The sequence below is a fragment of the Eutrigla gurnardus genome, assembly GCF_963514095.1.
Source record: "Eutrigla gurnardus genome assembly, chromosome: 4".
Lineage (NCBI taxonomy): Eukaryota > Metazoa > Chordata > Actinopteri > Perciformes > Triglidae > Eutrigla > Eutrigla gurnardus.
Window position 1 is genome coordinate 29573623 of NC_139918.1, and position 27663 is coordinate 29601285.

General features: G+C 44.1%; 1 protein-coding gene across 2 annotated transcripts in view; it reads left to right on the forward strand.

Annotated features, from left to right (window-relative positions):
* The first annotated feature begins 2599 nt into the window (after window positions 1–2599).
* Window positions 2600–27663, forward strand: part of pappa2 (pappalysin 2) — a 65386-nt gene continuing 40322 nt past the window's right edge. For both annotated transcript variants that reach the window (XM_084008562.1, XM_084008563.1), the window contains exons 1-9: window positions 2600–4624; window positions 8119–8351; window positions 9137–9361; window positions 9510–10108; window positions 21630–21778; window positions 24713–24852; window positions 25105–25258; window positions 25518–25710; window positions 26417–26544. In XM_084008562.1, coding sequence (XP_083864688.1) covers window positions 3637–4624; window positions 8119–8351; window positions 9137–9361; window positions 9510–10108; window positions 21630–21778; window positions 24713–24852; window positions 25105–25258; window positions 25518–25710; window positions 26417–26544 — 2809 coding nt within the window. In that variant the 5' untranslated portion in view covers window positions 2600–3636. The remainder of the gene's footprint in view (window positions 4625–8118; window positions 8352–9136; window positions 9362–9509; window positions 10109–21629; window positions 21779–24712; window positions 24853–25104; window positions 25259–25517; window positions 25711–26416; window positions 26545–27663) is intronic.

Sequence of the window (27663 nt, forward strand, 5' to 3'; positions counted from 1 at the left end):
AAAGGGCACTTTGCCAGCAGAAAAAGCTGAATGTTTAGCAGGCAGATCCCTCAGTGAGGCAGGCTAGGATTGTGGAATTCCTGCCTCCCACTCTTTAGGAACCGTTTTTTTTTATTTTGCCCCTTCGGGGGCCCCTGCCATAACTGCCAGCGGCCTCCTCCTCCATCTCCATCTCCAGCCTCGAGCCAGGGCCCTGTTTGCAAATTGAGCCTGACAGAAATAATAGCCAAGGTCTGGGGGAGAAGAAGGGGGCAGCGTTACAGAAGGTGTGGAACAGCAACAGCTGCCCATGCCAGCCACTGTTGTTTCATTTGTTTATCATCTCTTTGATGGTAAATAATGATTTTTTAATCCATTTGTCATGCCATGTTATAAGCATGAACATTGTTAACTTTGCAAAAGGATGGACACTTTAAAATCCTCCACACAAATGTTGACAAACAGCTGATAGTAATTTGAAGCGATAAAAGTTTTAGAGGAAGTTCTAGATCAGTATAGATTATGTGTTTTCGACGTCTGGGAACATCTCTGGAAGTCCACCTGTCTTTTCAGTTAGGAGGGACGGCGTAAGTTGCCAAAAAAAGGCTTATTTTTCCATTTGCAAAGGTATTGTTCATGAGACAAAAATATGAATCTATATATGATACAAACAGAGTTCTGCAGCTCTTAAAATACACGTTTGTTTTAGCAGATTAAACACGGGATGATAGTGGAATTGGTGTTAAAGTGCGGGGTGTTACTGAACATTGTGCTCTGCAGAGTCACGTCTTTGTGCCTGAGCAGCAATGAAAGGGGGAAAAAAACAAGGGGTTTTCCTTCACTGTTCAATAGAAATCGGTGCTTTGTGACCAGGAGTGAGCATGCAGAGGTCACATAATGTATGTAAACGGACGCACACACACTTTCAACCCTTCTCACAGGAGGCGAAGTATTGGTTGAAAGCTCCGGAGAGCAGGACCTTGAGTGTTTGTTGTGTCAAAGCATGGAATAAAGAGCACGGTGCTATAATATATCTGATATTCCCGTGTGTCCACGCAGCTGCATATATAGATTATTGGGATTTTGTATGATTTTGCCTTTTATATTTTTTGTTGGTGTGTTTTGTGGTGTTTTCACTTCCAGCTTCCCCTCTCTCACCCGATGCTTCCTCTCCCTGTTTTCTCAGCGCCGGCTCGGTCCAACACATGAGCAGGTAGCATATTTGGATGATCGAAAAACTCCCCCAAAAAATCCTTCATGTGCGAGGCAGATGTTGCGCCTGTCTGTGTTGTACCACTGAGGAGAGCCAGAGCAAGAGAGAGAGAGAGGGGGAGGGAGGGAGGGAGGGAGGGAGAGAGAGAGAGAGAGAGAGAGAGAGAGAGAGAGAGAGCTCAAACACAATGATTTTACTTGCAGCAGCAGCAAACAAGCCTCCACCTCCCGTCTCAGGTTGACAGTCAGAGCCTCGCATTAAGAGGACAGGGACAGCGGTGGAGAGTAACTAAGTACATTTACACAAGCGCCGTATACTCAAGTACCACTTCCATGTATTTCTATTTTACTTTAAGTGTTCCTCCGCCACATTTCGGAGGCAAAATATTGAACAACGCAGCTGGTTATATTGATCATAAAACCAACAATGAACGATGACACATTATTCTAGATTTTACTACCAAACAGTATCTAAAGTAGTAAAACTTTGCTCCAACAATAAACTGCAAATGAAAGTGAATAAAAATGTAACAATGTTTACTTTCAATACTTACATGATTTACAATATCACACAAACAGTTGTGCTTTGCAACATTTTGTTGTTGAGGGAGTTCTCAGATGCTTCACTTCAGTAGAAGCAGCTCCACTGCATTAGAAAAGAAAACTCCATCACCTGTAACAGAATGAGAATGCATGTATTTTATTGTCTTCTATTTATTGATCTATAGCAGTGCATGCATTTTATTGGCTATTTTTTAATTAATAATATAGTCAATAAAATGCATGACCTGCTGACTTTTATTCATTTATGTATGCATGCATTTTATTGTCTTGTGTTTATGTTTCAGTAGCAGTGGATGCATTTTATTGTCTTTTATCTTTTGATATACCAGTGCATGCATTTTTACAAGCCTCAATCTCTAGATTTACACTCTTTACCCCAGTAAATGATTTGAATTCTTCTTCCACCGCCGGACCTGGCGGACTGATGGATAGATGGATGAGATCAGGACAAGAACAAAAAATTAAGTTTACAACCTCTTTCCAGTCGCCCTTCTTGCATCAGAGGGACGTATACAGCACAGGGCAGGGCAGGGGAACGAGGAGAGGAGAGGATTTCCCTTGTAAAACACAAGTCTGAGGCAAGGGAGGGACGCCCCCACCCCTCTGCCCCACCACCACCACCAACACACTTCCCCTACCGGTGATGTCAGGGCGGGCAGGGGCTCCCTGATATAAAAAAAAATCCTTTTGGACTCGAGAGAATGGGAATGAGAGAGAGAGAGAGAGAGAGAGAGAGAGAGAGAGAGAGAGAGAGAGAGAGAGAGAGAGAGAGAGAGAGAGAGATGGAGGAGTGAATGGAGGAGGATATTACTATACTGCATGGGCCGGTGCAGAGGAGCAGCAAGTCACTCTCTGAAGCGCACACAGACGCGCAACAAAACCAAGAGAGGAGCTGACGCGCAGACGCCGAACCATGATTTAATGGACTAATATTTTTTTTTTGTCCTCCCCTCAGAAAATGATAGGAAAGGCTTCTGCTCAACAAGTAGGATAGCTATTTTAGGGCTGGCACTTTGCACTGCACTTCAGTTTGCCTCTGGAGTGACTTTTTTCTTGTTGTTTTATTACTAGCTATTATTCCTCTGATTCACCTTGCAGCCACATTTTTGGAACAGGACGCACTAAATGATGCCGCAGTGGTCAGGTAAAAAGAAATGAGAGACTTTGTGCAAAGTCAGTATGGAGTGAAATGATCTGACTTCACCTGATTATTTTTTATAAATAAGGGGAAAGTGCATCCATATTTACCTTAGTAATAAAATAATGCAGTTTTGTTGATTTGTGATTATTTTTAAAGAAGCCTTTTGAAAATATACTTTCCCTTTTTTTTTTAACTCGTAGGCATAGAACAGAAATAGTTGGGAGTTTTTTTTTCTGCGGATGTTTTGCAGACGTTGGGCTGCAGACACGAATGGAAAGAGGCAACGCTTCGCCTCTGAAGGTCCGCGCAAAGTGCAGGAGTGTGGAGAGCCACTGCAGCTGCGCCAAGAAAGGGATTTAGATGAACGTTAGCTGGAGATCCGATGGGTTTTCTGTGATCCTGTTGAACGTCTACTTCATTCAAAATCAAAACATTAAACCTCAATATGCAATAAGTCCACGTGAGAGACTTTGAATGTGACGTCTTCTTTGATCCATTTTTGGAATGCACTGATAGTTTATATTTGATTACTCTCCTAATTTGTTTACCGAAATTAATTAATTTGAATTGCGACAGCCCAGACGTGTTTTTATTGCTGCGTAAATGTGCGCAAACAGATCTAATAACCACAGTCTGGTGTGAAACATCTTGCTGCTGACCTGAAAACCAGAGGCATACTTTTAAAACAACAACTTTATCTTTAACAAAACCCCGCCAAATACCTTCCCTAACCTGGCACGATGTTGCTGCTCAGACTACTGTCTATCTTCCTCGTCCTCATCACTAACACGTGGCTGCTCCGCCCGGTTCGCTCCGACGCGCTCAGCCGGCACAAACGCGCCATGGCCCTGCGGGCAGACAGTGAGCTCTCCAGGCTAGCAGGTGAACCCTGCACCGTCTCCGGCGTCAGGAGGTCCCGGCGGCAACCGCGCTCCATCTCGCCGTCCCAACATCGCCCTCCAGCGGCCCGTCCGAGGACGCACACGAGCCGGAGAGAGCTGAACACTGTCGAGAGCGCTCCTGCGGTCTGTGCAGGAGGGTGCAGGTTCGACACCGGGGTGCACCGGGCCGCTCCGCCGGGGGAGGAGGTGCGAGGCTGGGGCGACACGGGGGACGTGGAGGTGGGAGCCGGGGACGGACACGTCACGTCGCCCGCACGTCACTTTGAAAAACGCTCAGCGAATGACGAGAGAGAGGCGAACTATGGCAGCGAAAACACCACACAGACGCCCGGGAAGTCGCTGCTCAAAGACGCCGGGCAGACCGCTTCCTCCCCGGGGCACGCGCTGCCCCCGCGCGGGTCCCGCTCCAGGTCCGCGCGCAGCATCAGCGGGACGTTGCCTTACGACGGAGACGGCAACTTGGAGAAAGTTTCCCCCGACAGCTCGACAGATTCCAGGGGGCTCCAGGTCCTCTACGGGCTGCAGCGGGAAGCGGGAGACCTGCAGACCTCCACCGGGAGCCCGCTGGACACCACCGAGGACTACTCCTGGGAGGTGGAGGAGGAGGCGGACCCGCCCGCGAGCCTGCCCGCCGGGAGCCCCTCTGCCTGGGGGAGTCCCGTGCCCAGGGTGCCCCCTTCCTGGATGACCACCCTGTACTTCAGCGGGCGCCGGGAGCAGCTGAAGGTGAAGCCGGCCGCGGGGGTGGAGCTGCCGAGGGCCAAGTTCAGCCTGGAGCTGTGGGTGAAGCCCGAAGGGGGGCAGAGCAACCCGGCAGTCATCGCAGGTGGGTGAAAACCGCTCATATCCGCCTCATAGTCGCTGATGTGGAACTGGTGGAGAAGTACATTTACTCAAGTACTTAAGTTGCATACTTGTACTTTGATTGAGTATTTCCATTTTATGCAACTTCTACTCTAATATCTCAGAGGTTTGAGGCTGAATGTTGTTTTTCTTCCTCTTGCCGTCCAGTAAAAACACCTCCAAAGTTGGTGATGTTGAATTTGAATGTTTTACTGTTTAATGTTAAACAACCATAGCAGTTTAATGCAACACAAACATTAATACAGCAGTGATATTAATCTGGAAACATCTAAAACAATACAATGATAAGGGACGTACTATTTCTGATGATATTTTCATCAAGTTATTTTTTTTTTAAGTTGTTGGCCTTATTTTTTAGAGTGTGGTATTACTGTAGTACTTTTACTGAGTGTAAGGATCTGAATATTATCTGGCAAGTTTCCCCCTGAGAGCTTTGACCACATGGCCCACACACTGTTGAGGATCGATGCCCCTTTGACAGTAACAAGGGAATACATCTATTCATTATCATTTACCGGTAGATCTCGATGCTCTCAGCACATTCACATCCTCCTCCTGTTGGTTGACACGTCAACCTCTCCAGCATCACTTCATCAGTTTCTTCCTCCCGCTTTGCTGCTATCGCTCTCCCTCTCCTAGTGGTCTGGATGGTGCTGCATGTGTCTGCCAATAGCTTGTGACACCCGTACTGTGTCTAGTCACCCTAACAGCATTTGGATTCATCCTTTTGACGGCGATATCTTTGTGTCGTGTGAAGTTTTCTCGTTGAATGGTTTCCAAGAAAGAGATACTGGTCTCAGGAGGCTGCTTCTTTTTAAATCACAGAGGTCAAACCCAGTTTATCCATTAACAGCGATGACAGAAATCACAGTGATCGATGACATTATATGAGCGCTGAAACAATTAGTTGATTAATCGCTCCGAAATTAATCAAAATCATTTGATAATTCATTCCTCATTTAAGTCATTTATCAAGCAAAATTACCAAATGTTTCCAAATGGATTTGCTTTGATTCAGTATGTTTTAGGTTTGGGTTGTAAATGTTGACAAAATAAGACATTTACAAAAATGATCAACTCTTTCCTGAAGCCACAGGATGACTCAGCTGTCAGTGACTGCACAGCACGGTGGTCGTGTTTGGAGCTGCAGCGATTCATCGATTAGTCGCTAACCGTTAAATTGATCCTCAGCTATTTTGGCAGTCGCTTAGTAATCTTTCTGAGAAAAAAAAAGTGAAAAAGCACCAGCGTTACATGTGAAGAGCTGCACATTTGACAGAACAACACATACGTCAAGCAAATTGAAGAGGATAAAAGCGCTATGGTGCAGCGCCGCGGCCGTCCAGATAGCGAGGGAGACCACAAACTGTTACGTCCACTCACATTTACTCTGATCAAAGATCCCGACTCCATTACTCAACTTTTTTCCCCCTCATTGCTTCCTTATGTGAGGGCGGCATTTTGTGGCATGGGCCTTTTTTCTTTGTAGTGTCCTGCAGGAATCTGACAAAAATAGAGTGAAAAACAAACTCCTATTGTTTCTGCTCGACATGACTTTGACATATGACCTCTAGAGGTCAGCCATCATCTTCTTCTTTATATTGATATGACGAGTTGAAAGCTGGTTAAAGTGGTGATGATGATAAAGTAAATGACTTGGTTCTTGAAACTGGATTTGATTTTTAAATGTAAGCAATAGGTAAAACAAAATGTACACACTTTATTAACTGTAGACTACTTGTTAAAAATAGGCCCTGTGAAAAATATAATGTCTTTGAGTTTGATTACTATACACCAGTCACTCCCAAAGTCTGGGTCGGGACCCACAGGTGGATCGCAGGAGACTTTACTTGGGTCACCAAATAAATTAACCAATTTTCTTCAGTAGTCATTCATATTTATATCTGCAGTACACCCTTGAGCCACACGAGGGAGCCTGAATGTTCATATTCTTCTGTTAATTGTAGCCTACTTATGACGTGAAGGCTAGGATACATTACGTTTGTTTTACCGATGAGGGGGAAAGCCTGATAACTCCGCCTTAATGCGTGTAATTGGTCTCATTATAAAGTATTTAACGTGCTAAATATCTTCGATGGCATATCACGACAATGAATGACCTTAAAATTAAGATTGCATACCGTATTCCCCCAGATTTGGTGATGAATATGGCATTTAAATGACATTTTAATAGCACAAACCAACAAAGAATGACCACCCGACTTTACCTCTCCCCTCAGCGCTACCCACTGTACAGTTTTAGCAGCTTTCAGCTCATTGTTTTGGTTTCCTGGACCAGCTTTCATGCTGTACGCTCGGCATCAAACAGCAACCAAACAAAGTTAGCGGCTTGTGAACGCAGCGGAGCATTTAGCAGCTAAACGGCCTCGGGAGTTGGCTGAAAATGAAACAAAAAAACAAGGAGAGTGAATATAGAATATTTACAGAAAACATGATGCCAAGTTAATTGAAATGTCAATCTCACTGAAAAAAAAAGTACACGCAGCTTTGAAACATTAGGACCTTGTTGAGACCACAGTGGAGATGAATGGTAGCCCTTAATGTATGTGGTAGTGCAAATGGCTCACAACATAAAGACCACACTTTCCATAAACGTTGCTGTTTCCTGTTGCAAACAAAAATGCCTTCAGCTCTTTGGCAGCTCTTTCACCACGTCCATCTGTTGTTGCGTGAAAACTTTGTCTCGAACAAACCGCCGTGTCCTGGCGTGCCGTTGAATAACGTACCTACAGCAAAGTGCGTACGCTGTAAAGCACTTCAGCAGACTTTCCCACATCGGGGACATTTGGCAAAAGCGGTGCGTGTAAATGTCTCCGAACGACGCACGATGATTTACTCGCGATTCGGTGCAGCACGTAGCGCCTTTTCACATTGCGTACACGCAGATTGATGCTAATGCATTCGTGTAATTACATTTAGTAGCGCAGCATCATCTAATTCACTTGGCAAGCCTGGAGTCTCCCGACCGCCGCTTTCTTTAACTGAATTTAAATGCTAAACCATGAAAATGGCTCACCTCCTGAGGGATACACACACACACACACACACTCATGCACGCATATGCATCTAAACATGTAGACATGCGCATGCACGAACAGCGTTTTGGAGGGTGAAGGGGTTCCCTGACCGCTCGCTGTCCCAGTGTTACACATCTGGGGAGCAGATGTGGATCTCTGTGTGTCTGTTGCAAAAGCAGATGGAAACATCAGGGCCTTGGCTGAGTGAAATACCTCCTCCGTCCTCCTCTCTGTTCTCTCCCGCTGTCTCTGTCTATTCTCTCTCTCTCTCTCTGTCTGTCTGTACCTCTCTTTCTCTGTCGTCCCACATTTCCATGGGCTGCAATCACGTTGAAAGTCTGCTTGTTTGTGTGTTTATTTATTCATTTTCCTGAGGGCAACGATCACTCAAGTCATTCAAAATAATATGTCGCCATAGGTGTTTTTGACAACTGCTCCCATTCACTGAGTGAGAAGGGCTGGTCGGTGGGCATCCGCACCGTGGAACCCGCCGGCGCCAAAGACGCACGGTTCTACTTCACGCTTCGCACGGACCGGGCGGTGAGATCCACCACCGTCTACAGCCACCAGCGGTACCGAGCCGACGCCTGGACTCACCTGATGGCCACTTACAACGGTCACAACATGAGCCTGTATGTTGACGGAGCTAAGGTGTGTGGTTCCTTTGCCTCACCGTAACACCGAGATACAATGGAAGTATTGTGACGAAGCAATCCCAACTCAAGGTTTCACTTACTTGCTTTCTCTGGGTTCTTTCACCCGTATCACAAGATCTTCATCTACTCTCTAAGAGGGAGACCTTAAGCGAAGTTCTGTCATGACACGACAGCTTTACTGAGCTCGCATTATCAACAGATCCATCGTCATGACAACGGAGCAAACACAATTTAATGAAGACTTTGTGATATGGCTGAAAGCTCAGGAAAAACTAGCAAGTGGAACTTTAGTTGGAATTGTTTAGTTATACTACTTCCAAGGTCCTTATTGCTTAAATGATATTGCGCATTCCATCAACATCCAGTCTTCCAGTTGCAGACAAACATAGTAGGATGGAGTCAAACATGTTATTCTAGGTAACAAGTCTGGTGTTTGAACAGTTCCATCAGCGATGCGTATTAATATTCACACGCAAGCAGCTGTTTTTTTGTCTCGTGACAGAGGACAGCACACCTGATTCATGCCTAAGCTATTGTAGTGTCAGCCAGTCAGAGCATCCTGGGAATACGGTGAACTGTGCTTTTAATTTCACTGACAACCAGATGGAGAGCTCCGCAAGTGATATTGCCACAACAGCCGCTGTAAACTCTGGCTGACGGAAATGTTATTTTGTAATAAGAGATTTTTTGGTAACTACGATCACATTTATCCAATTCGTAGGATAATGAAAACAACATGTTTCTGCCCTTCCTCTCCTCTTGGCTGTTATTTTCTCTCAGGTGGGAGAGAGCGGCCTCCAGTCAGGGAATCTCTACAGTCCCTTCATGAAGACGTGCAGGACCCTCTTCCTCGGCAGTAACCAATCAGATCAGGGATACAGCTTCAGGGGACATGTGGGGGGCGTGGTCTTGTGGGGCCAAGCCCGCTCTCACGAGGAGCTGCTGAAGCCGCTTCAAAATGACAAAAGCGAGCCACTCTTGGCGATGTGGGCTGACTTCACTGATGTAACCGACAATAATACTATTTGTACTATATACTATAATTAATTCATTTAACACACTTCCACTATTTGTGTCATCTCATAAAGCATATTGAATCATTGCATATAGTATTGGGATTAACTGTAATATGAATTTTGCTTCTTACTTTGAGGTGGAACAGCTGTGGACGCCGTACAAAGTCGGCCTCCATCCGACCGTCATCGCCACTCCTGTCCCCGAACAGGAGCTCGTCTCCTCGTTCCTGCCGCCGCCCTGCGGCCTGACGCCCTGCGACAACACCGACATCATCTCTGGCTACAACAGCAACTGGCAGCTCCGCGCCACCAAGCGAGTTCGCTACCGGATCGTCAACCTCTCCGACGACGACGGCGGGGACCCCACCGTGTCGCAAGCCCAGATCCAGCTCCAGCATCAGGCTCTAACGGAGGCCTTTCACCCTTACAACATCACCCTGGATCTGAGCGTGCACACCGTGAAAAACTCCAGCTTCAGACAGCGTTTCATCCTCAGCAACTGTCGAATTGGGAAGATCGGGAACCGCCAATGTGACCCCGAGTGCGACCACCCGAGGACGGGCCATGACGGAGGGGACTGCCTCGGACTGGGTCCTTGCTACAACTGGAAGAGACAGGATGGAGTCTGTAACATGGAGTGCAACAGTATACACTATGACTACGATGATGGAGACTGCTGTGACCCGGAGGTCACCGACGTCCTCAAGACCTGCTTTGATCCTGAGTCCCCCGACAGGTGAGGCTAAATACTGTTTTAAGTCTTCCTGCAGGTTTTTCAGGAAAGGAAGGGATTATGCCAAGATTTTTAATTTGACATTTGTGGTTGTTTTGTGTCCTAGTTTCGCGGCGATCCCCCCAAAAAACTGAACTGATTGAGATAAAAAGTTGAGTTTTCATATATCAGAAGGCAAGGGAGATGTGCCCTTCAGGCAAATAATGGACCAAGCCTTTATTTGAGAATCTATGGTATTCAAAATTCTAGTTATTATTCAGTTTGAAGAATGTCAGTATCAAAGATGGAATTAAAATATATATTATATTTTTTGTCCATGAACAAAAAAGACAAAAAGGTTAGTTGACAAAAAGGGGTCAGGGTGTTTCTGCTGCATGGTAGGACTCGACTCTGGTGACACCATTTTATTCTTGATAGTACTCCCCTTCTAGGCTTACTCCAGGTCGAGTAAATACAAAAATTGCATTTGCTATTGATGGTAGCTCGGGTGTTTAAAACTGAGGTGCTAGCAAAAAAAGGAGGGCAGGTCCTACCCAATGGAAAACCAAAAAAAGAACATTTCCAGGCGAGTTGAGTCTGTTGGAACGCAACGTCAAGTCAATCGTATTCAGGAGGAGATTGTCGACGGTCATAAACACTTTATTGAATAGATAATTGTTATGCTGCATGTTAGTTAATTTTAAGACAAGAAGCAAACGTGAAAAGGCTACATTGTTAGAGACGTGATGGAGAAAGCACCAGGGAGATGCACATTTCAGCCAGTGAAAACATGTTTTTTTTTCCAGAGGCAAGAAGCCTCTGGGCATAAACGGGCTCTAATAAGACCATTTCTCCCCGTGAGGGGAATGTCTGCCTGAGCACGCTGCATTGAGCTTGAGCAGGGATGTGCGATGCTACATGTACAAATTAGTGCTCTCACTTTTCCCCCGGTGGTTTGCAAGCGAGAGTTCTGTGAAATGGGGATGGCGGGTGAAGAGGCCAAAGTACACACTTATTTTTACTAAACAACTCGAGCGGCAGCCCGCTGCCTCTCATTTGGTCTGACAGACAGGCTCATGCAGAGTTTCAAATAGCTTGCATGAAGTCTCGCCATGAAGTCGTCGGTCCAGGCTCTTAAAGACCCCCATCCTTAATCCAAATTGTAACCACAAACTTTACACTGGGCTACTGGGAAACAGAACATGGGAACTGTAGCTGGGTTTTTTTTTACAGTTTAGCACTTGATGCCTGAAGTGTGACAGTTTAACACAAAGCTGTATTCATGTTTTTTTAAAAAAAAAACAATAGAATATTGCTTGCTTGCTTATTTAATCTTAATATTAAACTGCACTAAATACTAAATTACTATATTTATGGCTTTGTTTGAAATAAAGCAGTACAATAATGTCGAACATTGAGCTGTCTTGGTGATAACTGCACTATTCCACAATCAGTCTAGGTCTAGTCTTTCGGTACCAAATACAACAGATTGATTCAAAACCACACATTTCAGGCATTTGGCATTCAGAAGAGTAATTTTCTGGTTCCTTTGGTTTCAACAAAAAAAGAAGAAGCAGAAAACCTTTTTAAGATAGACAAACTGGAGTGTTCAAGTTTTTCTGTTCACATCATCACATTTTCTTTTATTTTTTAGGCGTGAACGACCATGATATTTTACAGTTGCTGCCATTGGCAGAAGAATTGACACACAAGGACATTTTACTTAAGAGGAGGAAAATGAAATGCCTACTTTCAAATGAACAAATGATCACATTCCAACAGGAGCGTATTGATATTTTCTTTGTGGCCAATCGGTACCTGGTACTGGTACAACATAGGGGTGGGTAAAAATATCGATTCAGCAATGCATTGCGATTCTTTTCCCCGCAATTCAATATCGATTCAGCAATCTTCTGAATCGATTCAAGCCCCTGGCCAGTGGGGGCGCTGTGACCGACACCCTCGTGTGATTCGCGCTGTACGGACGGGGGCCGCACTAGACCAAACCATTACAATATGGCGACCGGAGTGAGTACACACCGGCCGTGGAAGCGCCGCGAATAGGCGCGTAGCGGAGCCCGCTTCCTTTCGGCGCCCTTGTTAAGCGATAGTGTCGTTCACACAAGACGCGGAGCGCCACGAATAGGCGCGGCCGTCCCGCGCCGTGAAGCGATCGTTTCGGCGTCTGCTCTATTTTTTGCGCGTCCCGCGAGCGAACGCGTCAGTTCTGGCTAGAGTTCTCAACGGGTCGGCCCAGCCCGACAAACCTGACGGGACCCGAAGTTTCGGGCCGGGTCCGGGCCGAAAAAATACGCAAATGAGCCGGGTCGGGTCGGGCCTCGGGCTTCCTTTTTTTATAAAACACATTTCATTAAAAAATAAAAAATAAAAAAAATTGTAGGTTGTAAATTATATATTGTTTGCTGTGAATCATCGCTGTTCACGTTTGGTCAATCTGGCTGCCTGCTTCATGGGGCAGAGTCAAGGTGCGCGTCCACAGGCAGCGGTGTTTCCCCGCGTCCCATTCATTGTCTATGTGAAAAGCTGTGCAATGCATTCTGGTAGCGTCGCGGCGAATGTCGAGAGACGGCGCGCGAGTTGGCCGCTCCTCATTTGCCTAAAGTTGAAGTCGAATCTACTTTATGCTAATCAGAGGCGCCGGGCTCGACTCGACGCCTCGGGAACGCTCGCGAACGCTCGCAAAAATGTGTTGTTTAAAGGAGAGCGCCTGTCAATCATCCTCTAGTGGCAGCCTGCCAAGCGTGCAATACCGGGAAGCGGCGCGTCCACTCGCGTTTAAAATCGCCCCTGTGGACACGCACCTTAAGTTTCATTTGAATTCACGTCTGCTGTCTGTCTGATCGTGATAACAAGTGTATGAGGAAAACAATGCAGGCGCGCGGGGGGTCGGGTTCGGGCCGACAATTCATGCTGGTGTGTCGGGCTGCGTCGGGTTCGGGTTTAAAAACCCGCGGGCCGGGTCGGGTCGGGCTGTAATTTTCAGGCCCGTTGAGAACTCTAGTTCTGGCAGTAAATCACACAGTAGCTGTGTCCCAATGCAGGGTCTGCAGCCACAGCTAAAGAAACACGAGACAATCTGGCCAATTTTCAAAATAAAAGCAATTTCCAAAATAAAATACCGCGATTGACAAATGCGATCATAGTTGTGTATCTCAACTCGCACTGGGAAACAGGAAGAGAAAATACATTTAATAAATGTGAAGAGTAGATAAACAAATATGTGCATTTCAACGGTATATCTGCACTACTACTGTCTACTACCATAGCTTCCGCGGCCGGTGTGAACCCATTACATGCACTGTAGTTCAGTGTTTAAGCAGTATCCTGTTTTATCATGCTATGAGTTATACCACGGCTGTTCATAAGGCATGAAACTAAATAAATTATTTGAAAAAATGATTTGGTACTCTTACTTGTGTATTTCTACTTGAAACTGAATCGATATCGAAGCATTTCAATCAATATCGAATCGAATCGATATTGAATCGAATCGTGACCCAACGAATCGAAATCGAATCGAATCGTGAGATTCTAAACAATACCCAGCCCTAGTACAACAGTATATCAAAAATATAAGCGTTTTATTACTCACTGCTGGGTAGGGGTGAGTATTGGCAAGAATCTCACGATACGATACGTATCAAAATACTTTGGTCACGATACGATACGTATCACGATATCACGATATTGCAATATAAATAAAGATGAAAACACAAGTACCTGTATATGTACATCAGATGATATTGATCAGATATTGATTCATCAAAACTATTTCATTCAAAACATCTCCATTTTATTAATTCCCATGAAATTCACTGGAATAAATATTGAAAATAAAATGAAAAAGGATAAAGTACTGCATTCACAACGCGTCTAAACATGAATCTTTTTTTTTCTAAATCGACCTTTGGAGTTGAAAAATCAATATTGTATTGGGGGGCAAAGTATCGCGATATATTGCTGTACCAATATTTTTACCCACCCCTACTGCTGGGTTATGTAGGTGAAACAAACTTGACCAAGAAGAGTGTTTGTAGCATTAGGGAGTAGTGATGCTACTTTCCTGCATTGTTTGGCTAGTGTAGCAACTATTTTTTAGCATCAACATATTTTTTTTTCATCAAAGTCCGACTTAAATGAAAAATATATTCCCCCAGTTTTAATCTTTTGTTCTATCTATATGATCCAACAGAAAAATATGTAGAGAGATAGGTAGAAATGTGAAATGTGCAAAAAGAAAAAATACGTTTTAATGAGGCGGAGGTCTAATACATTCAAGGGGCAAATTTGACGATTTTCCATCGGCTCCGTGTCACTGCAACGTATTTATTACATGCATGCACATGCAGATTAACATGCATGAATGAAAGGAGAGGTCACTCAAGTGTGACCCGCACGCTCATCATGCCTTCGTCCTCCTTGTGATCTAACAACCGGTTAGGGAGGTCAAAGGATTGGATTTAAAGTTGAGCAGAAACAGCATTTCAGGAGTCCGTATCTTCTGTATGGTGACGTATTTGTGAAACGGGATGAAAAGGCGGGACAGAACATCGGGAGGAATTTGATTGGATGGTTGATAAGATGAGCTCACGACTGTCTCCAGCTCTGTGCTAGAGCCCAAGTTGCAGATTGATTGATGGATGAATGTCATAATACTAGTTTGTTTGCCAGAAAGAAAGAAATATTGGATTTTGAATTAAAGCATGCATTGTTAAATAGTTGCACGGAACGGGGATGTGAGGGTTAAAAGGCATCTTTCAGCTGGGCTTTATGTCCCTCCAGTAACTGTACACCGCTCAAACCTTCTGTTTCCCTGTGAAACATCTTAACTAACTTCCATTAGGAGTGTGGTCGTCCAACCAAATGCTACACTGTGTTTATTTTCTCCTTTATGCTTTTTTTTTTCACGCAGTAGCAGCAGCCAACAGGTTAGCCAAGCATGCTTTTTTTTTTTTGACCAGAGGATCAACAGCTTACATACTTGAAGGAAACTGGAGTTTCAGACACGTTGAGCTGGACGGCTCCAAATGGCCAGCGGTAGGAGACTGTGGTTGCACTGTGCCGAGCAGCTGTGTGTGAATGTGGAAATAAAAAAAACACGGCGCTCTCTCCTGGAAGACTCAGGTTGAAGATTGGTACGAGTATGAAACAAAACAATAGTTGGCTTGCACGTGTGTGGTCTCACTGCTTGGCCAGATGCAGGATAGTTTGAATAGTGTCATAAGTGAATGTTAATTTATGTTGTCTTGTCCTGTGCCAGACAGAGAAGAAAAAAGGGGTTTGGTAGTTGTTATGGTCAGATGTTCCCTCCGCTCAGCTTGAGCTCTGCTCCCTGCAGAGAGGAGATGGACTCTAATGAAAAAAGCTGGACGGCAGACAGCACTCTGCACTCTCATGCATCTCATTGTTTTGGTCTGGTCCTTTGGCCTCAATTATATAAAAACTACTCAGTGATTTATCTGTGATTTAATTTGATGGTTATTGCAAAGAATATTCCAAAGAACAGTTGGAAAAAAAAAAAAAGATAGACCACTCTTACCTTTGGGTAATAACTGGAATCCCGTTTTAGTTTGATATATGACAGGGATCAATGTAATGTGTTGATGTAAGCATGCTGACGTGATAAATCACCGTTCTGGATTGGATCTGGTTTTGTGCCGAATGCTTTCGCATGAGAGACTTCCATAAATAAGTCCTATGCTTTTCAGATTTTGAAAGCTAAACTCAAAAGTCACAGTATGTGTGTACTTCTACGCCAGCCAGGTCTCACTCTCAGGGCGTCAAATTCAGATGCTTGGGCAGTCGCCCTTGGCGTCTTGATAACGATGCACAAGGTAACAGATGGAGAATGAAGAGCAAGAAAGTCTTCCATACTTTTACTTAGTGGACCGGCGTTTGTGTCCTGTGTGAAACCAAACGTCCTTTTGGTCATTTTTACTGATGATGATCAGTTACAAGTGTAGTTATTTTAAGACTATGTTTTTTCTAACCTTAACTATGTGATTTGGTTGTCTGAAGCCGTTTCACAACGTTAAAATGTTTCGACCAGGAGGCAAAATCCGGTTCTTAAAAGTGAAGCCAATGTGTCTTAAACTTGCATTCTCTCTACTGGCCATCAGGGGGCGACTCCTCTGGTTGCATAGAAGTCAATGAGAAAATGGTCCTACTTCTCTCTTGATTTATTATCTCAGTAAACATTGTAAACATGAGTTTATGGTCTTAAATTCTAGTTTCAAGTCTTCTTCAATCCAGCATGATGTTCATTTAGGACATTATGGTCCATTTAAGACCAAACAGACCATAAAGCAGGGGATGCTTTAGGGGGCGGGGCTACCTTGTGATTAACAGGTCAAGCTACCTGTAAAGTTGACCTTGAATTATGCAGCTAACTTTGTTAGCAGCTTCCCACCATAATCCAGATGGATCCTCAGATCAGTCATCAGATCCACCCGTCGCTCCTCCACAGTCCAAACATGGTCACTTCCTTTCACTGGTTGCAAAGAATCCAAGATGGCTACGGCCACAATGCTGATCTCAAGGCTTAAAAACTGTAGTCCACAAACCACAATCTCCGTTCATTGGTGGGAAAAAGTACAGGATGGCGACAGCCCAAACGCCGAACTCCACAAACCAACGGGACACGTCACAATGATTACGTCCACTATTTTAAGCCAGACCATGATGTTATTTGCAACTACGTGGTTTCATCATAGACGCAATGCGTCCTCATAGTGACACCCCCAAGCAGCAACATATGACAAGTATAGGGATGAGGTCATGTTGTCTAAGTAGAGATTTAACTTCCTGCCAGATATCCTGTCTATAAGCTGATGACCACCCACGACAAAACAACATTAACAGCCAATACAGAGTTAAACTGGGCTCCGTGGATGAACAGTAGTGTAGGTCTTCTGGAAAGGTCCTGACCCCGGATTGTTGAAAATGCTTCCTGCGTGTGTGTGTGTGTGTGTGTGTGTGAGAGCTTCGACAAGCACGCATCTTTCTGAAGTGGAGAGACAAATTAATGTGACGATGACACATCGCTGGCGTTTGTGGAGCGCTGAACCTCCCCTCCTTCCCCTGTGCTTTTGGCCAGGTATTCAGATTGTCGGACCCTATATGTGTGCAGCTGCTCTTGGCCAGTGAAGGGCCGGAGTTTTTTTTTTTTTTTTTTCAAGCCAGCTGCTGTCACAACACAAATTTGTTTGTTGAGAGCCAGCACCGGAGCGATGGCCAGGTACACCGCAGATTCTGGCATTACAATAAAGAAAAGGAGGGGGGTGGACAGAGAGCGAGAGAGAGAGAGGGAGATGCAAAGAGTGGAGAGGGAGTGATGGGGTGGCGGGGGGACATTGTGTTAATTTATGCTGAGACACATGTCCAGGAACAGTTTTTAGTTTGTATCCTGGACGTTGCACTCGAATGAGCTCCAGGCAACTCCTCAGAAAGAACAAAAGCCCCCCTTCCAACCTTGTTTGATGCTTTGCGTGCGCATGAATATAACGTTTTTAATTGTGCTCATGTTTTATTCACTTATAAAAAACATAACGGCAAGGTTTCCCAGAGACGTCATTGCAACTCTACGCACCATTGAGATTGTCGATTCACAGTATCACACGTTCGGTGGATGCCATTTTTTATGCTAGTGAGTTTGCAAATACCGTTTGCTCAGCCCCACCTCCCTTAGTTACCGTCGTTATGGACCGTCTTACAGCTTGTAGCAATAGTGAGAACCACCAGTGATGGGTAGCAAAAGTTAGCAAGTGGCCTGGTATGTATTGGCCAGTTTTTGATGGAGAAAACCAAATAAACAAGCAATACATTGTGAGCATACAAGTCACTACATGCTTATGTTATCTGTGGTCATGTGCAAAATGTCAAACGCGATGACAAAGACGCAGAGGTTTGGTTTTATCGAGTTTTAGTGAGTGAGGGGTGTATACGTTTCCAGAAGCCCAAAGCTAACACGACTGGGCGTAATGGACACAATACTCCTATTTCCGTTGCCCTGTAGATATGCATTTTTTTAATGATACCGCACAATTGTGTGATTTACAGCAAATTATTTTGCGGACCCCCTGGAAGGAGGAACACGGACCCCCCATTGAGAATCACTGACCGCTAACGTTACCGGCTTTTTGGGAAAACATGATCTTTAACCGCACTAAGTAATGTCGTATGAAATGCTCCTAGGGTTTGGAAGTCATATTTGATTAATGTTAGCAGGATATGCATTATTAAATTAAGGCATGCTTATATTAGACCAGACAAACACTATCTTTAATCTGTCCCTTACGTTCTTTGCTGTTGTGTTTTTGGTTGTGGGAAGAAACAAAATGACCATCCACCAAAGATACAGATTATGACTCTTAATTCTGAGAAAACCTGAGCTTGACAGTCAGGGTTTTTTAAAAATGAGTTTTGGGTTAAATGTCTGAAATAAGGGCTGTGGTTAGTCTAGGAGATTTTAAGGTTTGGTTCTTTGATATAAAATCAGTCAGTAAATACCCCTCTCATGAATTTTGAAGCTTTTACACGCCTTAAAGTCGAAGCAAAACGTTGGGATCATTGAAAAGAGCTCCTAGTTTCAGATTAATTGATGGCTGGATGTCGTGATATTATAGGTTGAAATTGGTTGGTACTAGCTGATGTAAGCATGGGTCATATTTCGTTTTACAGGAAGAACAAAATGTTGGAATTTGATATAAATATATGAAGAAATTCATTGTTTTTGGGCAAAACACACCGACTATGTCCACCTCATTGTGTTGCATTCATGCAACTGTTTAAAGCTTAGTGAATAGCATTAGCGTTTCTCCTCTGACGACTGCCTTCACATTTCAAATATCAGAAAAGTGGTGTTCTTTTGTGAAGATTATGTTGCGAGAAAAGTATCACAAAAAAAAAGTTTTTACCACAGAGCTTATTTTCTGCAATCATCCAGGGACACAGTGTGATGCTGACCTAAGAAAATGGACACAATACTCCTGTTTTCATTCCTCAAACACTCCCACATCTGTAGATATGCAATTTTTCATGATACCACACAATTGTGTGATTTACACCAAATTATATTGCGGGCCACGGACCTCCCTTTGAGAATCACTGGTGTCAGCAGAGGACCGCTAGCGTTGCTGGCTCTTTTGGAAAACATCTATAACCGCGCAAAATATTGTATGAAATGCAGGGTTTGAAAGTCATATTCAATTAAAAAGGAAAAAATTGAGTTGGAAACGTCATTGAGAGTGCAGTTTAGTTGTATTCATCTGCAAACATGAAACATTGGTGTTTGCATACAAGTATGTACGCGTACGCTCTTGCACCGAAGACTCTTTTTAATATATGACCTGTGAGTGCCGGTATCTTCTCCCAAACACTGCGTTCATCAACCCAAGGAGCAACAGTTTGGACTGTTGGATGCTTTTATTTACTTTATTTCAGCGCGTAACACTGAGCGAAGTGAAAGAATGTAATACGTTAAAAGGTTGGCTGCTCTCGGTGTGTAATCCCCCAAGTGGTGCCGTCTGATTCTTCAGGTTTCAGCGTGAGTGACTTCACAACAAGGATTTAAAGTGGACACACATCTACGCTATTACATTAATGCTGACTCTGCACACAGTGTTTGACTTTGACCACAAATGGTATTTTTTTTTTTTTGTTAATTCCCAACCCTGGCTTTCACTTCAGTCCAGTAGAGCCATTTTTATTTATTTTTTTTGCCAGGTTGGCCGTACACTTCCACTGAGGCATCCTCCGAGTCTCAGAAGTTGAAGAGTCGACTCTTTAGTGGTCAACTTTCTGTCACTTGTAATTGCGCTGCCCGGCTTGATGGATGCTGCACGCAGCCTCGGCTGAACTCGGCTTCAGTAATGAAGTGAGAGCTGCGTTGCTCTGAAACGTCCTAAATCTTCAACCTCATTTAGTCGGGCAAAGTGCCCGAGAAAACATATTTTTATTTACAGTACAACACATGCACTCAGGGAGGGATTGCATCATGTGGAGGATTACACACACGGAGGGTTCTTGGCGGAGCACCTTTGGACCAATTTAGAAGCAAAGTGCTTCGTTTTTTTTTTTTGAAAGGAGTGTATGAGAGAATAGGGATTACTGCTTTCATCCATCTAGATTTTTCGCAGCTGAAAGCTGAGATTTGAGGTCACGAGCTCACCTGTCTATCCTTCGGGCTGTTGGAACAACGTGAGCAGCACCGAGCCAAAGCTGAAGGGTTTTTAATGAGCAATTATATAAATGATATTCCTCATGTAATAAAGAAAAACCCAAAACAACAAACACTTTTTAATCTTTTAAGGTTGAAGCACGGTTAAGTAATATGTATAAATGTCCTACAGCTTAACTTATTTTTTAACAAACCGACATAAAACTAATCGTCCAAATGTACTTAAGACTGAGGTAAATATTAAAGTATGGCTTAGTAATTTTAACAAAGTTAGCCTGCAGCTGAACTCGATTAAACCCTTTTATCAATACAACATGAAACAATGATCCATTATGTTATAATCGTTGAAAAACACACGAGATGAAAGAACACGATGTTTGATTTATGTAACAAAATGTAAATATGACCCAATGCTGTACTAATGCACAACTTAGGCCTTGGATAACCCCAGACAGAAAGCAACGAAGTGAACACACAGATAGAGACACACCTAGAGATTTTTTTTTTTTCGTCAGGCGGGTTGCAGTGCTCCAGAAAACCACAGGAGGCTCGGCTAAAAGCCTTAACTGCCTGGCGTGCGGCGGATTGGGCAGGCGGCGAGACCCCACTGCAAGGCTCTCAGACCCAGCAAGGCCTAACGGCGATGGCCGCTAATGTTTCCAGCTATGAAAGCAAAGGAGGAAAAATGACATGTGACATCAGCGCAGCCAGGGAAAACAAAGTCGGCTTCACACATCAAAGTGCCTCTGGATATTTTATTACAGAAGGGGGGGGTTTGAAGTACCCTGACCAATTCAAACAATTATAATTTTGGAAGCTACGTTCGGGGCAGAGAGAGAGAGATGTTGATGGGTTGAAAGCGAACTGTCGTCTGCTGAAGATGATGCCCTGCACCGAGAGTACACAGTCCTGAAATGACCCTCGCCATAATAAGTTGCATCACCGTGAGCAGAAATGATCACTCACTTGTCTCCACGATTAAAGGAATACTTGTTTGCCTTCATTCTGAGGGATAGAAGTAAAGATTTGGAGTCGAGCTGAAATGAAAAACGCCTTGAGTCACAAATATGATGCATGCTTACATCAGCTAGTACTAACCCATTTCAACCAATGACATCACGACATTCATCCGTCAATCGATCTGCAGCTACGGCTCTGCACGGAGCTGGAGAAGGTTGAAATACGTCACCATATGCTGTTATAATGCTGTTTCATATGGCAGACATTTTTAGTTGAGCATTAAAAGCAAGCATACTTCCCCCAGCTATGTCAACGTACACGGGAACTGAGAAAACGATCATATTCTCACTCTAACATGGATGTCTACTCTTGAATGCATTTGCTCAGGGCCTACATGAGTGTGAAGGAGCTAAAGGAGGAGCTTCACCTGAGTGGCGCCGACACACTCAATGTTTTCTTCGCCAGCAACTCTGTGCGAGAAGAGCTGGCGGGAGCTGCAACATGGCCGTGGGCGAAGGAGGCTCTTACTCATCAAGGTAAGTGCAGTTGCATCAAACTCCTCTAAATCACACATAAAGGTCATATCTCCATGCCTCTCACTTCCGTCTTTATTCACATTTGCATCTGAATCCGTTATCTCTCTTCGTACCAATATTCTTTCCTCCTTTGCCCGATTTTTCATTATTTTGTTCTCGTTTTTCCCCCCCCCCATTCCTCTTTCTTTGCTCTCTTCATCCATCCCTTCATCTTTTCCCTCGGCCCTCCATCATCTGCCGTCCGCTTTGGCGAGAGCAATTGGAGCTGGCGGAGATTTTCCCCGGCACATTGCCTCTTTCCTCTTCCAATCATTAGACCCCTTTCCACTGGAAAAGGCTAATCAACCCAACAACAACCCAACAAACAAACGCAGCGCCTGCTTGTTAAAAAGCTTTTTCCTTCCTTATCCCAAACCAGGGCCGATCAGGACAGAGGGTGTCCTGTGCCGTGCAGATTTGAAAGGTTTACGTGATACCGGGCTGTATAAATAACTTTGACATGACTTGACCAGCGTACCGTTGTTACCATGTCAACTTGCCAGCTGGTCTTAATTTATCGATGCACTTTCTTTCCCCCCCTTCTGTTGCGAGTACAAAGTAGTGAGTGGAATCAAAAGTATGAGACACAAATGTACAATTTATCGTTTCAAGAATCGATCGTTTCTCACTGGAAAACACGTACACGGAAAAACGTGTAAATTACCGCTCGCTACAGAATGTCATGGGTTCTCAGTCAGGACCAGTTAAACACACGTAGTGAAGTGGATCCGGAGTACGATTCAGGGAAGACACAAAGCTTTGTCTTATTTACCCGACAGATACAAATTGATTTCAGGATTGATTTTGATGAATTATTCATAAATATTTAATACAATTTTCCACCTGATGTTCTGCTTTTCATTGGTTCATATAATTAGGACTTGAATACTCGATGGTTCGATTAAATGAGCAGTTTTACTTTAAGGAGGGAGAATATTTCTTTTTAAGAAATTCAATAAATGAAACTTATAACCGAGAAATCAAAAACATCTCCGGTTGATTCAATGAAAGTCACAGTGAGCTTCAGATCAAGTATGATGTTGCCTTCCAAAAACGTTTATATGGAGAGAAAATAGCATGAAATTAGGACAAAATGATAATTCAGTACAATGAAAGCAAAACAACAACAAAAAGAGAAATGTTTGCACCAGCATTCGGCTTCGTAACATGTTGTTCTGTCGATGTATGGGCTTGAGATAACTATTGAGCCACTTTAATGCTGCCAGTTCTAATGTCAGAGTACGAGTTATACATTCAAATCAAACCGTTGAATTCAGTCCTCAGCCGACTGTCTCATGACAATTGTTTCAGTCGCTCGGCATCTGTCCCCGTTTAAAAACAACTTAGTGGATGACAAGTTGTCTCCGGAGGTCCTGCAGCTTAGTGTCTTTATATTTAATGTCTTCATTGTTCAATGTCTCCACCGCTGAAAACACTGTTTCTAATTAGAAAACCAATAACTGTCAGGTCTGTTCTTGATTCTGCGATTATCAGCGTGCTGCAGGAAATCAGCATCTCCACTTTCGGAAGAATCTGCCAATCGCCTCAAAACCATAGCTGATTTTTAACTACTGCTGGCTTTGGGATACTTTGTTAATGATTCGTAGCATAGGGTTAGTATTTTTTTTTTATAGAAAAACAAAATGTTGAGAACAGAATGTGCTATATGCATTCAGATACTGGCAGACTTCTTTGACCGGCTAAGGATTTCCATGCGGAAAGGACGTCCGAGGACAAACAAAACAAACGGTTTTGTTGTCCGCGGTGCATGGACTCACTTGAACCTTGTAAGCGAGGGGCAGCGGAGGGGACGCAAACAACATCCAAGCAGAAAGGAAACATTGCAGGAGAGCTCTTCAGCATCAGTACACCGATTTTAAACATGGACGTCAGGGTAGGGTCATTATTGTCATTTTAGAAAAAGTAATTGAACGCGCTTATGCAAACACAAAGATGGTAGTTTTCCACTGTGTTCTTCCACTCGCTCCTTCTGTCTGCTCGTTACTGAATGCTTCTCCAAGTTCTGTGAACCATTCATGATTAGACGGGAGGCCGGATTTTCCTTCTGTTCTCTCATTACGATCCGTCTGTCTGACCCACCGTTTATCCTGCGGGTCACCCACAATTCAAAACTCTCCTCTTTACATGAACACATGCAGGGATATTAGCAACAACGTTATATCTATATATAATCCATTGTTTTTCAGTGATTGTACTTGATAGTTTCCTCCTAATCATCCAACCAATCATAGGTTGGTTTCAAGACCATGAAACTACAAGTACAAGTGAGACAGAAGTGAATAAATGTTAGCATTTAGCTACAAAAACGACAAATACAAGGTTTCTGCAGAGCATTCCTCTATATTCTTAGCAGGCAAAATAAAAAAAAGGGCCCTTATCCACCCATAGCCACCTTATTGTAGCCAGTTTCCTGTTTTTGGTTTAAAGTACTTAAGTTTTACTTCATTCCTAATTGGTTTTAAATGTCACAGTGCTTAGTTTTTTTTACTATGGAGGTCTGTTTCTCTTTTGGGAATTCTGCGGCAGAGAGTGAAACTGGAGTTGAGTAGTCACACAGCTGGTAGTTAGAAATGAGCTTTTCACAGCAATACCACGTTTGTTTTGTCGGGCGTGTCTCGCCAAAGGGCACTAAACCGGTTTACCTGTTCAAGGACAATTTTCCAAATCATTACATCCTGTTGTGCAATGAGGTGTCACAGTCTGGACAGGAAAAGCTCTTTTAGATTTGTACCTTGTGACGGCTCACAATTTTTTTTCTAAATCCCTTTTCCATCATTAGAAATATATTTACCGTGACTGAGTGTCTTATTAACAGACAAAAATATCTAGATATACGTTATGACGCATACTGTGAATTTGATCTTTTGCCCTCAGGTGGGATGGTGCTGAATCCGGCCTACTTTGGCACCATGGGCCACCACAACACCATGATCCATGAGATGGGCCACATCCTCGGACTGTACCATGTCTTCAAGGGGGTGAGCGAGAGGGACTCCTGTGATGACCCATGTCAGGTAGGACTGTTAAACCTTTTCCCAACCCATATAACCACATAGGTCGTTTGTTTTTACCATGCGGCGACCTCCGGGTCTGAGAGGTGAAGCCAACGCTGAAGTGCTTACATTCCTTCTAATGTCCAGCAGGAGGCGACTCCTCTGGTTGCAAAAAGAGGACCGATTGCATGGGAGTCTATGAGAAAATGGCCCTACTTCTCAATTGATGTATTATATCCCTGGTTACCTTGCTCATAGTTGTGTGACTTGCAGGAGACCAGCCCGTCCATGGAGACAGGAGATCTGTGCGCTGACACCGCACCAACACCCAAATCCAAAGCCTGCCAGGACCCCGGAGCCGTCAACGATACCTGTGGGGTCACCATGTACCAGGACACACCTTATAGCAATTACATGAGTTACACAGGTGCAGGCATGCTTCACTTCCCTTACTTGTGATTGATAGTAGGTGTATTGTAGGACATGTTTAGGAGAACCAACGACCCACAGAATTCAGAATACAAACTATGGTTCTTGGTTATGAAGGTCTTTAATCCATATCATTTGTTGGGGACATGATATTTCCCCATATCAAGTGGACAGACTTGAAAAGTAATGTATCTCTTGACACACCACGTTTGACCATGATGATGAATGACCTGGACTTTTCATCGCACCACCATCAGACGACAACTGCACCAACCACTTCACTCCCAACCAAGTGGCCCGGATGCACTGTTATCTCGACTTGGTCTACCAGAAGTGGATGGCAGACCAGCAGCCCGCCCCCATCCCTCTGGCCCCCATAGTGACGGACCAGAGTCCAGATTCTGTCTCCATCTATTGGCTGCCACCAATAAGGGGACCGCTCTATCAGAGGTACGACTGCATGGGGTCTTAATTGGCATTATTTACCTCTCTAAATCTACTTTTGTCTGTTGTCCTTTCTGACTAGAGACAAACATACAGACAGATAGTCCTTGCTTCAAAGTGAGATATATATATAACGAGTAGAGTTGAACGTGCCAGCTAAGCCCCAATGACACGGTGCATTCAATGGCTTCTCAACATGGGAAGTATTAGCAGAAAGTTTCCCCCAACATCGATTACAAAGTGCGATAAGTTTACAACTTGTATCATTGAAACACATGATGGTACCCAGTAAAATAGCGTAATGGCCAATTAGCATGTAATGCCTGGTCGATTAAAAACTGCTGAGCAGAACAACAGTTAATAGCCGTTTGTACCACCCAGTACCGTTTTTAATTGGTGCTGTTCGTGTTTCATATTTTTACCCCCTGAACAAAAACACCTGGTCAAAACAATGTGGTCACGTCATACTTCCTCATGCTTTAATGACGAACAGTTGTAACCTATTCTGGCGTTGTAGCAACCGTAGCTTGGAATCAACTCCTCCAGGTCAGTGTTGACCCGCAACTGCAACTCACCCCCCCTCTACTTTCCCCGTGTCTTCCCCCTGTTCCCGGTCTCCTTCAGTTTTTGTCGATCTCGAGAAAAAAACAAAAAAACAAGCTGGTCCAATGTCATGTCAAAAAATCAGCAACTGTGTTTCCTTTGGTCCCAGCTCCTCTTCACACGAGTCCAACTGTGGAGACTGTGAGAAAGATGGCGTTTTCCACCAGTACGCCACCGAGGCTACCTCCCCTCGCATCTGTGACACGTCAGGATACTGGACCCCCGAGGAGGCAGTTGGTCAGTCAAAAATCATTTATTTATATATTACTTCTTAATGCATCCCTCCTACAAGCCAGTGTGAGATTGCTGGAGCAGCAAGTTAAAGCCACAACTAAATCCTCATCAACTATTTATTCCAATAAATAATGGCCAAGTTGAAATGGAAACCGGTAGTGGCGAGGAGGCCAATAGTTGATGACTCATCTGTCATCCTCAAAATCCACAGCTGTCATAAGCTGAGTTCTTTGCCTGAAACGCTCGTCTTTGTCAATAATTATTGACGGCGAGGAATGTGGCGGTCTCAGGTTTGAGTTTGTGTCCTTGAGAGTTTGACTTTTGCTTCCCACACACACACACACACACACACACACACACACACACACACGTCTCTTCTCTGTAAATTTCAGGTGCGTGCGAGGCTAATGGCTCCTGGACGAGGAAAAAGCAGAAAATCATTAAATGATAATTGCCCTCAGCTACAGACCTCTCTCTGTCTCTGTCTTGTTTAAGCCAAAGCGAGAACTCGGATTATTAGGCACACTGTCTACTCTGGGTAATGTTTGAGTTGCCGAACCTCCACCATAAACTAAAAACAAAAAATGGTATAAAACTGTACATTGAAACATTACGCGTCATGTAAGCACATGGTCCTTGTTATTCCAATGACGATTTCTGCAGAAGCCCGTTTTCCTTTGGCATGACATGTAGGGTGACGAGGGTGGAGAACATGAAAGATACAGAAAGAAAGAAAGAAAGAAAGAAAGATCAAAATACCTTTACCAGCGCAACAACACTTTCCTTCTCCGTGGAAACTCTACCCAAATATGTGGAAATCCTCGGCTGGAATTTATGCTTTGAAAACAAGCGGCGAGGAGGAACATGGGGGATTATGGCTCCCTCTCTTTCGCTGTGGGACCATAATGATGATAAAGAGTCAATTACAGTCTTATTCGAAATGGTGGTATGCACACAGCTGAGGAGACAGCCAGTCTGCTGGCGTCTCCTGGCTCCCCGTTTCACTCTCTTTCCCACTTCTTAAGACGGCGATGCGCAGGGGTCACGTCGTCAGCCAAATGGAGACGGGCAACATTGCCTACAGCAAGGAAAGGGAGAGGGGCATCACGACTGGCAACGCAA